Here is a 15,937-nt window from a genome sequence, read left to right on the forward strand (position 1 = left end):
ATTTGATTTGTCCACCTTATAATATAAGTACTTCAATTATCTCAATGAGAAGGCTTATTGCTGGGACTCATTGACTTCTTGAACAAATTCAGACATTGGAGTTGGCAGGACAACACAACACAAACTGGGACCAGTCTCATCTCTCACTGCTTCTACTTTGTGTGTTGCCAGACATGAGCCTTTTGAAGAGCCACAGTCACATGAGCCTTCACCTGAAATCTCCTTCCAGCTGAAAAGTCCCACCTTGCAAACAGATCATGGTTTACCAAACAACAGTGACACTAACAACTGATTTTATCCTATTGAAACACACAGAAGTGCATCCCTCTCCCCAAATGACCTATTGCACACCTGATTCTCATTTTCATTTAGACTGTGATTGGTAGAGATCTCCCTTTGGAGTGTGTTTTGAAAGGGCGTGGCAAGGTGGACCGAGGTGGCGGTACGTTTTTATACAAAGTCATCATTGTCCCAATCATAACTGTTACCACTTACAAAAATATAAATCAGAGCCATCTCTCCTATACCTTTAAATGGAGACTCCAGAACGGGTGCAGGCTTGAGGGCCAGGAACAGCTTCTTGGCATACTTGCTGAGAGCGCCACTCTTGTCGGTGGGCACGATGAGCTGGCGGATGAAGCGCGCCCGGTCGCGGATGTCATAGTTCTGGTCGTACTTGGCCAGGTTCAGAACGTACTGGGTTAGCAGCTTGGTCTGGGGGAGGAGAAGAGCATGGGAGTGGAGGTGGAGAAAGAGAGGAAAATAAATAAATAATTTTATTCTGCAGTGAAGCAACAGCTCAGTGCAAAAGAACTTGAGAAATAGAGAGGCAAAAGGATAGATAGAGAGAATGATACAAAGACTGAGACAGAATGAGAGAGAAATGTTGGATTTTCCACAGAAGATCCAAATCTCAGGGAGTTTGGCCAAAATTCTAAATTGGAACAAAGTATATAGTTTTACAATTGGACACCTAAATGAGGCAGTAGATTAACTGAGAGAAAGCACTCAGGACATCCCACACAATAAAGAAACTAATGAAAACTGAAAGAGATTCTGGGGCTGAGTTCAAAACCTGTTCCACTAAGAAGATCCAATCAATCAGAAGTAACAAAACTGCGGGCCTCTAAATGGTGTAGCAATGGTGTAGCAGTAAAGCCAGGCAGTTATCTGCATCATTACGAGACCAGGGTTCAAATCCTGCTTGCATATTAGCCCATACTTCTTGCAGAGGGTGGTTCAATTAGCCAGCACCGTCAAGTTGAGGGGTTAGTAATTCAGTATGTCTGCATTGCCTTATCACACTCTAGCGACTCCTTGTGATGGCTTGGGCTCAATAAAAGTAGAATAACATAGAGGGCGTCCCCTCCGGTGCAAAATGGTTCACTCCTATGTCTCCTCTTCCTGTCTCCCTATGACTCCAGCTGTTTATAAAAGCCTTAAAAAATACAAATAAGTACTGTCAAAACAAAACTACATTACCTTTTGGGGAAAACAAGCACAGAGCGAAATGCAGTGTATCTGGCTCTAAATTGACATTACACCATGGCAAACTATTTCACCATGGTTACTGATCAAAGGCTAAGAAAAACCTTGACAAAGTACAAGCTCAGTGAGCACAGCCTTACCACTGAGGAGGGAAAACACAAGAAAATATGGATCCCTGTAGAGGAAAGGCTGTGCAATCACCAAAGCAGAACTTGAGACAGAGCTGGATTTCCGGACAGAAATACACATGTCAGAAATATACAACAATTAGAGGATGAAATTCTGAGACTATCATTCAAGGTTTCAAAGACCTGATGAAAATAGACAACTCATTCTATTGGTAAAGGACAATAGAGTTGTGAATGGATTGCCACAAAATAAGAAGCAGTGTATTACAGACAACAAACATGTCTTACACCTTCTATTGATTATTATTATTTTTCTTGATTATCTTAATTATTATTAACCTAAATAATTATTTAATAATTTACAATAACATCACCTTTAATGTAATACTGATTATTATTACTACTTTAACAATATTATATTTTAAATTAATAATAATTTCCAGACTAGGCTAAGGGAGAGAGTACGATATATGAAGAGGCTAATCGAGATAAAGACATAAAGAGATACAGACGATGGCGTGTTATTATACAATGCAGTGTGATGTGGTTCAGCACTGACAGCCCAGCGACATATGCCAAGCAGTGTCATACCAGTGGATCACAAGTGGAAGGACCATTGAAAATACTGCAAGTGACAGTGCAAGAACATTGGCTACACTACGTTAAACCACAACAAAAGTCCAAATCTTACTAGATTTATATATATATATATATAAAATTAGCTATTACAGTGAGATTTATGTTCTTTCATCCAAAAAGGAAGGAAGCCTGCTTGCGAAAATCAAGAAGATATACAATGGTTTGTCTCTCTAAAATCCTTTTAAATGGTTTGATATGAGACACTGCTGCGAAGATGGTGAACTAAAATGGCAAGACAATGTGACCATACTCCACCCGCTATTTTCCAATATTTTCTAATTGGCCTATAAAAATGCAACCTGCTGGACCAGCTGTTGCCTAAGCCACCTAAAGGGTTCTGAGAAGTTCCCCAGAGAACCAGAAGAGAGAGAAAGGAGTAGAAGCACAAGGGAAATATAGCGTAATGCTGGGGAGATCATATTCTCATATGCAAAAATGTTTTATTACAGACGCCTCTTCTGATTTAATCAGGCAGAGATAGTCAGATGGTTATAGTATATTATAGGTGGTAAAAGGCTTATGACTAGTCTTAAAAGGCTTATGACTAGTCTTAAAATGTATCGTAACCGTGTCACCTGTTTGGAGTTGGTCAGGTACAGCTTAGCTGCCAGGTTGATGATCTGCAGCTTGACAATGTCTTCCTCGTTGGTGAAGGTCTTGGCCATCTTCCTCAAGACGTCCGGAGCGATCTTGGGCACATGCTCACAGTACTCGCCAATCAGCCACAGGATACTGGCCCGTGCCATGGGTACCTGGGTGGGCATAGAGGGCAGAGCATGGGCACTGGGCAACAGGTTAAACTGGAGAAACTGAAAGTGCCAGCTCTGGATCTTGGTCATATGTTACAATTACAGAAACACTAACATATCGAATGCAATTCAACTGCATAAAAGTAAATGTGTCACAAAACCTTTACCAAACTTTACAATTGTTAATTTGTTTTGTAAATAATAGCGCATATTTATACATCTCAAAATACATCTGTTTTAAATTCTTCAAAGTAGCCAAAGGGTGGCTACTTTGAAGAATGTAATATATGAAATGTATTTTGTTCTGTTTAAACCTTTTTTGGGTTGCTACATGATTCCATGTGTGATATTTCATTGTTTTGATGTCTTCACTATTATTGTACAATGTGGAAAATAGCAAAACTAAAGAAATACCCTTGAAGGTGTAGGTCTTTCCAAACATTTGAATGGTACTGAACATTTCTACAACATTGGTGGTTGTACCAAATGTTTCACTAATGATATGTAAAAACATCTCAGTCGTGAAACATTTATTCAAAAGATTAGCATGCCTACACAATTTTTCAGTTGTCTCCATATATTAACTTTTTTTTCAATACATTTCTAATCTTTTGAATTCATGGTTCATCACAGAGATTTTTGTACCCATTCGGAAGCATGATAATCACCAATTGGTTAAATGAATGTCTGTTTCCTTTCTTGAACACTCAAGGGGGAGGAAAGTGTGAATACTATGAGGGGGTCAAAGTTCAGATCGGAGGCCTGCTTACTTGGATGTTGTCTGTGAGTTTGGCCATATGCTTGATGATGTCGCTGTGTTGCTCAGGCTGCATCTGCAGTAGCTTCTTTATCACAACAACAGACTCGGCAACCACCAACTCTGCAACCAACACGTTATTACAAAACCTTCATAGATCTTTGGCTACTTAGCTCTTTGAGAGGAATTGCGACCATGCACATGACTTTTTCTGATGCTTGGAATGAGTGGCAAGCATTTTAGAAGAATCTCAAAGGAAGAAAACTATTTTTATGAAATGATTTCAAAGGAAGAAACATTATTTTAGAGGATTTAAAAAAAAGGCATTGTGTTCTGATATACAGTACATTTGTATGAAGACAGAACAGATAGTTGAGTTGGTGGGATTCAAAACCACACCGCTGAGGCTTAGACTGCATTACCCTGGCCAAAAATTCTCAAATGTTATGAAATTATGTTAATTCTGGAGGTTTTGGCCTACTAACCGTCCCTGTTGGAGAGCAGCTGGACCAGGCCATTCAGACAGGTGTCCCTCACTTCCCCGATATTAGTGGCACATCGGCCAATGGCCTGGATGGTGGCCGCCACAAAGTCCTTATCCATGCTTTTAATGTATGTCTGCCGGAAAGAAAAACATGAACATGACCCAGTGTAGCTCAGCTGGTAGACAATGGTGCTCCTAATGCCAGGGGGGGTTACAAACTGTAAGCTATTCTAGAAACAAGACTGTTAAATGACAAAATAAATCTATGAAAATGCAGCCCTAGTGACAAATACTACATAAACCAAATACACCTGAAGACAGAAGTGATGTCTGTTGAGATAATCCAGCATCTGTGCCAGAAGTATACTTCATTTAAGTTTACCTGAAACTCTCTGAGGATGGTGGATATGTTCGTCTCATTGGCCAAATTGGTCAGAACTTCCAGCTGTCGAAAGAATCAAAAGACAGTCAATAAATATGTGTAAATACTGCAGCTTCATTTGAACTAGATTTGATAATCATCTGTTACTGTGTATTTATTGTATTTATTCAGTGTAAAGCAACACTGTTTATCTTGCCTCACAGCATAGACTATTATTTTGAAGTACACTCTCCTTACGGTATTAATGAAATCTTGTTGCAGCATTCTGGAACATTCTACTGTTTGAGAACTATGTTGATTTGGTTGTGTGTTTCAGGGAGTGACAAATGGACAATAATGTTGTATTGTGTTACACAGTACTGTATTGCATCATAAAAGGAATACATTTGATGTGTTCACCTTGAGCACTTTAATCTGTGTTGGATCTGTGGAGCGGATGTAGAAACTCTTTAGGTAAGGCTCAAACATTCCCTGAAAGACAGGGAAAAATAACATCATCTGTTATCATTTGTATACTACAGCAAGACTGAAGGTCATACATAACATCATAATTCCCATGGACAGCGAGCAGAACAGTGGAGCAGTTTTATTGACCTGGCCAAAACCTTTGATTCTGTTAAACACTTCATTCCAATCAACAGACTCAGCACCCTCGGGTTCTCAAGAACTGCCTTGCCTGGTTCGAAAACTGCTTTTCTGAATTTGTGCAATGCGTCAAATCTGAGGGCCAGCTGTCTAGAGCACCGGCCGTTTCATTGGATGTTCCTTAGGCTTCAATTCTTGAGAAGACCCTATTCTCTCAGTACATAAATAATGTTGCACCTGCTGCCGCTGACTTTCTTACTTACTTTTACTCAGACTACACAATTATATAAACATCTGGCTCCACAACAAACCCTGTACTCATTAGCCTTCAACATACCTTCAATAACAAACAACACAATACTTTCCTAACAACAAATAACACTGTCCTTGATCTCCAAATACTCCTCAAATCTAGTAAAAGAAAAATCATGCTCTTCTGTCACATCCTGGCAGGGCAGACCAGTGAGATCCAACACCTCCTAAATCTGCTTGTTGTTATTGCCTTCGTGTATTCCTAGTCACTGTCCCTATAAAAGTTCCACCTTCCCTTTATGTTGTTCGTCATTGAATTTGGATTCTGTTCCTTACATAGCATTGTTCTCTTCTAGTTTTCTTATTTCATAGTTATTTTATTACTTATTAAATTTATAATTTTTTCTTTTTATTATTTATTATTTTATTATCCTACAAGTATCTCAGTATCTGGATTGACTGCTCAATCTCTTTCCAGAACCACATTAGCCACAAAAATTAAAAGCAGAATTGGTTTCCTGTTTCGCAATAAAGCCTCCCTTCACTCAAGCTGCCAAACACACTCTTGTGAAAATTACCATCCTACCAGTCCCGGAGTTTAGCGATGTAATTAACAGGGTCGCTGCTATCAGTAACCTCAGCATACAACCTTGTTTCCAAAAAGCTGAGACGCTGCATAAAATGCAAATAAAAACACAATGCAATGATGTGCAAATCATTTCTCTATTTATTTAATTGTAAATAGTACAAAGACATCATATCAAATGTTGAAACTGAAAAATGTTGTTTTCAGAAAAATACATGCCCATTTTGAATTTGATGCCAGCAACAATTTCAGAAAAGTTGGGACAGGGACATGTTTACCACTGTGTGGCAACACCTCTTCTTTTAACTATACTCTGTAAGCATTAGGGAACTGAAGAGACCAATTGCTTTATATTTGGGAGTGGAATGGTTTCCCATTCTCGCTTAATATTGGATTTCAACTGCTCAACAGCCTAGTCTCAACAGGTCTCCTTCGTTGTATTTGTCATTTCATAATGCGCCAAATGTTTTCCATAGGGGACAGTTCTGGACTGCAGGCAGGGCAGTTTACCACCCAGACTTTTTTACTACGGAGCCATGCTGTTTGGATGTGTGCAGAATGTGGTTTGATATTGTCCTGCTGAAATAAGCAATAAGCAAGACCTTCCCTGAAAAAGACATTGTCTAGATGGCAGCATATATTGCTCCAAAACCTGTATATATTGTTTAGCGTTAACGGTGCCTTCACAGATGTGCAAGTAACCCATGCCATGAGCATTAATGCACCCCCATACCATCACAGATGCTGACTTTTGAACTGCACGCTGATAACAAGCCTGATGGTCCCTCTCCTCCTTAGTTCGGAGGGCACGGCATCCATGATTCCCAAAAATAATTTCACATTTTGATTTCTTAGACCACAGGACAGATTTGCAATTCGCCACTGTCCATCTCAAATGAGCTCAGGCACAGAGAACACGGCAGCGTTTATGGATCTTGTTTGAATATGGTTTCTTCTTGGCATGGTAGAGTTTTAACTTGCATTTATGGATGCAGCGACGTACTGTGTTCATAGACAATGGTTTTCAGAAGTGTTCCTGAGCCCATGCAATGATGTCGACTACAGAATCATGTCTGTTTTTAATGCAGTGCCACTTGGTTTTCAGCCTTGTCCCTTGAGTACACAGATTGCTCCGGATTCAACAAATCTTTTAATTATATTATTTAACGTAGATGAGGAGATCCAATTGCAATTTTACGTTCTTAAATGGTTGACCATTTGCCTGCGCTGTCTTTCACAGAGTGGTGAAGCCCTCCCCATCTTCTGAAAGGCTCATCCTGTCTGGGATGCTCATTTTATACCCAATCATGCTACTGACCTGTTGCCAATTAACCTAATTAGTTGTGAGACGTTCCACCAGGTTCTTTTTAGCATTACACAACTTTTCCAGTCTTTTGTTGCCCCTGTCCCAGCTTTTTTGAAATGTGTTGCTGGCATCAAATTCAAAGTGGGTATATAATTTTCAAGAAGCAATAACATTTCTGTTTCAACATGTAAATGTTGATATTTTGTTTTCTGTTGAATACAGGGTTTTAATGATTTACACATACTTACATTCTGTTTTTCTTTACATTTTACAAAGCATCCCAACTTTTTTGGATATGGGGTTGTAAGTGCCCCCTATATAATCCTGACCACTGTGGTGTTTATGCCCTGGTAAACTCGCTGAATACATGACACCAGGTTCTGGCACTGTATCACTGTACCCTCCTAGGCAAAAGTCCACTTTACCTCTGATTGCTTTTCAATGGCTGCCTAATCAATAGGAGTCTGTGCTCCAGTAGATACCTCCCTCAGGTCATTCCTAAAGTCACTACTTCCTTTGGCCATCATTCTATTCAGTTGTCTGCTGCCAATGACTGGAACAATTTACAAACTAGTTAAACTTGACTCTTACTGAACAGACACAGGTGAATTGTCCAGGATTCTACTTGATCACTGCATCTGTATCTTATTGTAGAAATCCATATGAATGTACCGTATTTCACTTAATATGGGGAGCAACAATGCACAATGCATTTCTACATTTGTATTACCTTCTATGGTGCCACTTATTGGTATAATTAATTGATCTATTGCCTATTCCAGTGCACATTGTGTTCTTGATTGTATTAATGTCTTGTTGTGCCTCTGGCCAGGTTGACATTGTAAATGAGAATGAGTTCTCAATTGGCTTACCTGGTAAAATAATGGATAAATAAAAATCTAATCATTAATGCACAACTTCAACTCTACTCATGAGTGCACCGTAAACAATTTGAAATAAATCATAGACGTACTGTATAACAGATCAATCAATTTGGCCCACCCCCATGTCCTTCTTGTAGCGTTTACTAATTGGTGAAAAGTAGTCATGACTCACCCTTCTTTTAATCGACATTGTAGCCACATTCTGAAGGACAACATACTGGACTTCACTACAGTGAGAGAGAAAAAGAGAGAGAAAAAGATAGCAAGAGACAAAAAGAGAGAGGGAGGTGGGCAAGGGAGAAGCAAAAGAATATTGCTTTCTATTATTATACATTTCCCACACAAAGCTGACAGGTCATCTTACATTAACTTCACAATCATCATCTCCAGTGCAGAAGATTCTGAAACCAAACAATCAACTGCCACAAAACTCCTGTCACTTACACACACCGCCCACCTACCTCCTGGCTGCCTACCTCACACAGTGACTGTCCACTAGTCATTCTAAGGCAGCTTGTTTTCAGAAGCTTTCCATTTTAGTTTTTTCTCTTCAATGATTATCACGCAACTGTAGCTAAAAAACTGTTTTGTCACAGCAACTCCCAATGGATTCAGGAGAGTTGAAGATCTCAGAATGTCTTTCTCATAGACATTTCTGCAAAGCCATTCAGCAGAAATGTTAGCCTGCAGGTGCTCGACCTGCCTGAGGGAGTCACTAGAGTGTGCTGAGACCACAAAATTCCTGCTGACGATGCCTCACCTAATGGAGCTTCCAGACACACCTCAAGTAAAGGCTCAAAATTTGATTGTGGTGGGTTTCTGAGGTTACACAGTGACATTTCCTTGTTCTCGGCGGATAGCCATACAGCCCTGCACCTGGCTCTACAATAACATATAATAATCTAAACAGTGGGGGACAGACAGGCAGGAGGAAATGCAGTCAGGCTAATTGTGTCAAGGCCTATGATTATCTGTGATTGATTTTGGTCGTAATGGCTTTCTATTCATTTATGTCGACTCTTGGATTTGAGAATAATTTAATTTGTGACATTATGCATAATATTTATTTCTATAGAAATTATAAACATATTTTAGCAAAATTAAAATATCTTCTGTGAATGAATGAAAACAAAGTTAAAGACAATTTAGGTCAAAAAATACCAATTCTATAAAACATTTTGAATGGATAGCCTAGTAGACAAGAGCGTTGAGCCATTAATTACAATATTGCTGGTTCAACTCCCTGAACTCACAACTTCCTTTGTATTTTTTTTTATATCTGTTGCAGTGAAATAAAGCAAAGCTCCCAAATTGTTTCCATGAGTTGTTGTGTATAAGTGTCTGCTAAATTACAAAAATGTTATATGTAGAACAGGTTGAGAGCATGGTCTGAAATCATACAACTTGACAGCTCTGTTTCCGAGTGTAGATGGTATGAATGACATGGGTAACCAAGATGACACTGACCTGTGGCTCCTCATGAGGCGTACCAGGGCCTTAGCGATGACGCCCACCTCTGCTTTGGGCGCAAGGTGGAAATACAGCTGGGCCACAGCCATTACCACCTAGAGGGAAGAACCAGAGAGGCAAATATTTATTGGTCCAGCAATTGTATCAGCAGAAGTAGTGGTAGTAGTAATGGCAGTAGTAGTAATGGTAGTGGTAGGGGAAGTAGTAGTAGTGGTAGTAGTAGTAATGGTAGAGGTAGTAGTAGTAATGGTAGTAGTAATGTCAGTAGTGATAGTAGTAATAATGTCAGTAGTGTTAGTGGTAGTAGTAGTAATGTCAGTAGTGGTAGTAGTAGTAATGTCAGTAGTGGTAGTAGTAATGGCAGTAGTGGTAGGAGTAGTAATGGTAGTAGTAGTAATGGCAGTAGTGGTATTAGTAGTAATAGTAGTGGTAGTAGTAGTAATGTCAGTAGTGGTAGTAGTAGTAATGGTAGTGGTAATAGTAGTAGTGGTAGTAGTAGTAATAGTAGTGATAGTAGTAGTAATAGTAATGGTAGTAGTAGTAATGGCAGTAGTGGTAGTAGTAGTAATAGTAGTGGTGGTAGAAGTAGTAATGGCAGTAGTGGTGTAGGGATATTTTCATAAAATGTTATTTCACATTAACCAGATGAAGAGTAGAAAGAACATCTCATGTGATCACGTGTATATTAATTGAGTGTTAATTGATAAAACATTTAACCAGGGCTCGTATTATTTTCCCATACTGTCTAATTGTCTTAGATTTTTCCACATTTGATTGTTAAGAGAGAGTGATGAACTGTACTCTTGCTCTGGCTCGACTACTGTTCCCATGGTCAGTGCAATGAGTGGTTGTTGTTATCTCATATTGAGGACAGAGGGACCTGTGGCTTGTCCTTAAATCTCTTGGCAAAATCTTGGTAGAATGTGAGAAATCACATCACCATCACACCACCAATATTTCCAACAGTAGTTTGTGGGGCGGATCCCAGGGGGTTGGTGGAAGATTGGAGAAGGATCCATCCAGAAATTAGCATAATGGGAGGAGCTAATATCATTGTATAACCATACTGTACAAAAGTGTGTTTCCGAAGTTTGGAAGTCGGTTGTTCTGCAGATCAACATGGGTTGGATGCTCTGCAGATCAGCACGGCTTTATTACATAATAAAGTCTACTTTTGAATTCACAAACTCCTGAGTCGTTTGAAATTTTTTGCGGGAAAAAGTGGAACAATTTTCCACAACATAACCTACACCATGTGTAAACCGCACCATTAATTCTATAGCTTTGTGTGTGTACAAACCCGAGTATTAACTGCACCCATATATAAACCACATTTGCCCAGAGAATTATGACTCGTACATACATTGTACATTAATATTAAACACCTGTCATAGGGCGCTACCAAACTTAATTTGTTGGAGAATAAAATATGTTTTTGAAAACCTGTAACGCCAAATGTATCATATTTGCTATGATCGAGATGTCATCAAGCAATCCTCTGTGAAAAGGTTTGCCATTGGAAAAAACTGTTTTAAAAATGTAAACTTGTGTATTAGCCACAATTAATAAATTTTTAATGTATAAGCTGCAGTTTCTAAACGGGAAGTTACGGTAATCTTAGTAGCACAGCAGCAGCAATATTAGTAGCAGTAGTAGTAACAGTAGTAGTAACAGTAGTAGTAACAGTAGTAGTAGTAGTAGCAGTAGTAGTAGCAGTAGTAGTACCAGAAGTAGTAACAGTAGTAGTAGTAACAGTAGTAGTAACAGTAGTAGTGGTATATTTCTACTTGACAGTAGCAGATTAATAGCGGCTTGCTCACTGCTGCGTTTCGGCTCTGCAGTAGGGGCTTGGTATTCCTCAACAGCAGCCGGTGGTCGGGGTCCATGACATAAGGCTTCCTCTTGACAACAGAAGGCGCCTCAGCCTTCTTCTTGTCCTTCTCATCCTTGTCTTCCTCCTCGTCATCATCACCGTCAGAGCCGTAGAAGGCCTTCTCTCCGCCACCCTCTTCCAGAAGGGATTCCTATGGCAGGTGAAGGAAAGGTTTGTCACGCTTGCGCATGCGCCCGCACCCGCTGAACCTGACAGTGTGGCGACTGGCTGTACTCACGTTCATGTTGGGGTTGAGGAACTGCGTGCGGGCGTAGCGCGTGAGCATGTTGATGATGACCACCTGACCCCACTCTTCCACGTCGATCAGCAGGTTACACAGCTTGCGGTAGTTCTTATGAATCAGGTCTATCCGCTCGGGACACACCTCCTCAAATGCCATGACCACGCTGCCCGCCACCAGCTGCATAAACAGTCAGTAAAATGGGAAATTCTCTTGAGTCCAATGGATACTGTTAGTTCTGAATGAACTGGCTGACAAGTGTCAGTTTCACAGTGAACACAAGGGGATATGGTGCCATTTCAGCCAAGGGGATATGGTGCCATTTCAGCCAAGGGGATATGGTGCCATTTCAGCCAAGGGGATATGGTGCCATTTCAGCCAAAGGGATATGGTTTCATTTCAGCCAAAGGGATATGGTTTCATTTCAGCCAAGGGGATATGGTTTCATTTCAGCCAAAGGGATACGGTTTCATTTCAGCCAAGCCACTGACGCCATCTGTAGGCCTGAAGCCTGAAATCTACCTTAGCTTTGCGTTTTCAGTCAGAGATTCTTCTATTGTAATGGAAATAAAGTCTTGGCTAATGGCTAGTTGGGGAGAGTTTGCCTACCGTGGTTTTGTCAGCCAGCAGTTTCTCAATTACTTCAATCAGACAGTCCTTCTGATCTGGGTCCAGGCTGAGCAATAATAGGACACGTGTCAGGAAGACATAAAGATTTTCATTCTCTTTCTTTAAATTCAATTCAAATTACAGGGCTTTTCTGTCATTTTGCTCGCATTGCCAAGGCATGTAGAAAATTAAAAATATCAAATTAAAACAATAAATAATAAAAGCAACATAAAGATTCCCGGACATTCTAACATTACACAGAGATTACATCACTCTTTCTTTTTCCCTCTCTTTCTCTCTCGCTCTTAGTTTTTCAATGTCTTTGTGACAGTCAACCAGCGGTAAGGTATAACGGTGTACCTGTAGAGTTTGGGGATGGCGTGAGCGGCTGTCTTCCTCACGTAGGGGGACATGTCTGAGGCAGCCTCTTTGATGGCCAGCATCATGATGGGAACAATGATGGTGACTCGGATGCTGGAGAGAACACGCAGAGCACTGGCTCTGATCAACTGGTTGGGGTCCTGCAGGGAGACAGAGAGGGAGGGAGAAAAGGGAGGGAGAAGAGGGAGGGAGAAGAGGGAGGGAGAACAGGGAGGGAGAAGAGGGAGGGAGAAGAGGGAGGGAGAACAGGGAGGGAGAACAGGGAGAAGAGGGAGGGAGAAGAGGGAGGGAAGGAAGGAGAGGGAAGGCAGAGGCAACATTGAGAGAAAAGACAGGAGAAAGAGAAAAGAGGTAGAGATAGATGGACAGTGAAGAGAGGCAGAATAGATGGAATGAGAGAAAGAGAATAAAGAGAGGGAGGAGAAAAGAAAGACAGAGTTGAAAAGAGAGAGGGATTGAGAGATTTCTCTTAATTGAATGACAAGCCATTTCTTAACTCTACACTTTATGGTAGTTATTGATGTTCTTTACTGGAAACAGGATCTGTAAGCCCAGTGGGAATTAATGTCTTGACTAAAGATTGCAGAGAAACCCACTGACACGCTTGTTACATGGATTTCAAGAACCAGCTCTGGTGCAGTTGTGCCTTGTATGTAGAAGTGAAGATCAACTGCCAAACAACAAAGCGCTCTGACCTTAGGATAAACTGTCGATTGGCTTTTAGACTGAGCGGAGGAATGAGAGGAAATGGGAAACATTAAAGGCAGACATGTTGGACTCCAAACTGAGGCCCCTCCCACTGACCTGCCTAATGGTACTGAATTGCAAATTTGGGTGTGAGATAAGGAAGGATAGGGGGGTGAAACTGAGGAAACACATGATGCTGGCAGAGAAACAGAAGGTGTAATTACAATAAACAGAGGTGAACGCTGGACAGTTGAAGGAGACAGAATGCGGTTAGTGTTTGTTTGGTGTCGGTGGGCGCGGTCGTGTGTGAAGCCCAAAAAAAGATCAATACTGCTGTGAAATAGAAAGCCTCAGATCTTACAGCTTTGCTAACTCAACTATCATGTCAGAACAGCACCACAGGATTTCAGACATTGTGTTGTGGGAAAATGGACAAACAAATCATAATAATAAATGGAAATATATCACAATAAAACTGAAGTTAAACTACATTTGGGAGAAGATACACTACTGTTCAAAGGTTTGGGGTCACATAGAAATGTCCTTGTCTTTGAAAGAAAAGCAAATTTTTTGTCCATTACAATAACATCAAATTGATCAGAAATACAGTGTAGACATTATTAATGTTGTAAATGACTATTTTATCTGGAAACTCATTTTTAATATAATATCTACGTAGGTGTAAAGAGGCCCATTATCAGCAACCATCAGTCCTGTGTTCCAGTGGCACGTTGTGTTTGCTAATCCATGTTCATCATTTTGAAAGGCTAACTAATGATCAGTAAACCCTTTTACAATTATGTTAGCACAGCTGAAAAATGGTGTGCTGAAGAAAACTGGCCTTCTTTAGACTAGTTGAGTATCTGGAGCATCAGTAATTGTGGCTTTGATTACATGCTCAAAATGACCAGAAACAAAGAACTTTCTTCTGAAACTCAACCATGTATTCTTGGTCAGAAATTAAGACTATTCCATGTGAAGAATTGCCAAGAAACTGAAGCTCTTGTGCCAGTATCCCGGAGATCCCAAACTTTTAAATGGTAGTGGCTAGGTAACTAACCTTCAGGCCTCGCTGAAAGGTGGAGATTGAGAGAAGAGCCAGGTCCTGCTGTTCCTCTGCATAGCGTACCAGGTAAACATATACTAGCTTCTTCACCTGAGAGAGAGAGAGAGAGTAAAGGCAGAGGAGAAAAGGATGTGGGCTTGGCGGCCTAACACACTTGAAAGTACCAACTCTGCAAATACCTGGAAATGATGAGTCCCTCAGTGCACTGACACTGACTGACCTGTGCATTTATTGGTAGTCTACAAGCATCACCTTAAACATTTGCCTAGCATCCATATCTTTTTTAATATATGGAACAGCGCACAATCCTGAATGGCAGAAAACCTCAGAATTGCAAAGCCTTTAATTACTTGCTCTCTTATCTGCTTCTATGTCTGATACAATTACTTAATTGAAACTAACATTGAACAATTTAAACAAAAAGGCCTACGCACAGCTCAAATGTCCAAAGACTAAAAGCCTGGGGAGCCAACACTTCTGAGAAGGATCAATGGAAGTGATGGATGTTGAATACATGATGTTGTATACATGACCTTAGCTTCATGCTGTATGTTGGATGATCGGTAGGCTCCAAGACATACCTCAATATTCTTGCATGCCACATTTTTCACCACAGCTGGGAAAAGGTCTGAGGCGTTCTTCCCTCTGGCAATCATCTGGGGATCAAACGCACAAACAAAGAGGTTGCACAGGCTGCACTGGATTGTTAAAATCTACGATTTACCCTCTTCATTTTGTACAAGCGAAAAAAAGTACACAAGCTCTGGTACATCTGTACATACTTCAGGTTTTTTAATGCTTTTTTTCTTACAGACTGATGGAAAGGTTAAAATGCTTTTTGCCTTGGCAAGTTTGCATATATTGGAATTCGAATTCGGCACAAACTTATTGAAAATACAGCTTTTGCTTGTGTAAGGCTGAAATCAGGACAAATCATGTCAGATTTGTTCAACTTTAATAAGATCTTGTAAAAAAATACTGAAGTGAAAAACAAATGGATCGTTTCTCAGAAGAATTATAAAGAAAAAAAAACTTGGTAGCATACTGTAAGTGTTCACACCACACAACTAATCTGTTGTGGAAGGACCTTTTGCTTGGATTTCAGCAGTAAGTCTGCTTAGAATGGTTATTATCAACCTAGAACATAAAGATTTTGTATTATATCGTTTGCAGATGAGTTAAAGCTCAGTAAAATACAAGTGGATCTTCAGATCAGTCCATCAGAATTTTGTATAGGACTGAGGTCCAAGTTCTGACTGATCCATTTTCAGACAGTGATCATACTCTCTGCGAGCCATTCCTTGGTTGATTTGGCTGTAGGCCAGCAGGGTTTGGAACAAATTATATTGATATATTGAGCTATTCATTGT

The 15,937-nt window shown here is 40.2% G+C and overlaps 1 protein-coding gene across 13 annotated transcripts in view; it reads right to left on the minus strand.

Annotated features, from left to right (window-relative positions):
* Window positions 1–15,937, minus strand: part of LOC105018693 (adaptor related protein complex 3 subunit beta 2) — a 68,438-nt gene that overhangs the window by 13,792 nt on the left and 38,709 nt on the right. For all 13 annotated transcript variants that reach the window (XM_034288332.1, XM_010884325.4, XM_010884326.4 and 10 more), the window contains 14 exons: window positions 15,149–15,223; window positions 14,562–14,657; window positions 12,794–12,954; window positions 12,434–12,500; window positions 11,822–12,004; window positions 11,531–11,734; window positions 9,708–9,805; window positions 8,413–8,467; window positions 5,027–5,098; window positions 4,628–4,690; window positions 4,247–4,379; window positions 3,775–3,884; window positions 2,831–3,007; window positions 528–714 (listed from right to left, as the gene is read on the minus strand). In XM_034288332.1, coding sequence (XP_034144223.1) covers window positions 528–714; window positions 2,831–3,007; window positions 3,775–3,884; window positions 4,247–4,379; window positions 4,628–4,690; window positions 5,027–5,098; window positions 8,413–8,467; window positions 9,708–9,805; window positions 11,531–11,734; window positions 11,822–12,004; window positions 12,434–12,500; window positions 12,794–12,954; window positions 14,562–14,657; window positions 15,149–15,223 — 1,681 coding nt within the window. The remainder of the gene's footprint in view (window positions 1–527; window positions 715–2,830; window positions 3,008–3,774; window positions 3,885–4,246; window positions 4,380–4,627; window positions 4,691–5,026; window positions 5,099–8,412; window positions 8,468–9,707; window positions 9,806–11,530; window positions 11,735–11,821; window positions 12,005–12,433; window positions 12,501–12,793; window positions 12,955–14,561; window positions 14,658–15,148; window positions 15,224–15,937) is intronic.

Source organism: Esox lucius, chromosome 19, assembly GCF_011004845.1.
Source record: "Esox lucius isolate fEsoLuc1 chromosome 19, fEsoLuc1.pri, whole genome shotgun sequence".
Lineage (NCBI taxonomy): Eukaryota > Metazoa > Chordata > Actinopteri > Esociformes > Esocidae > Esox > Esox lucius.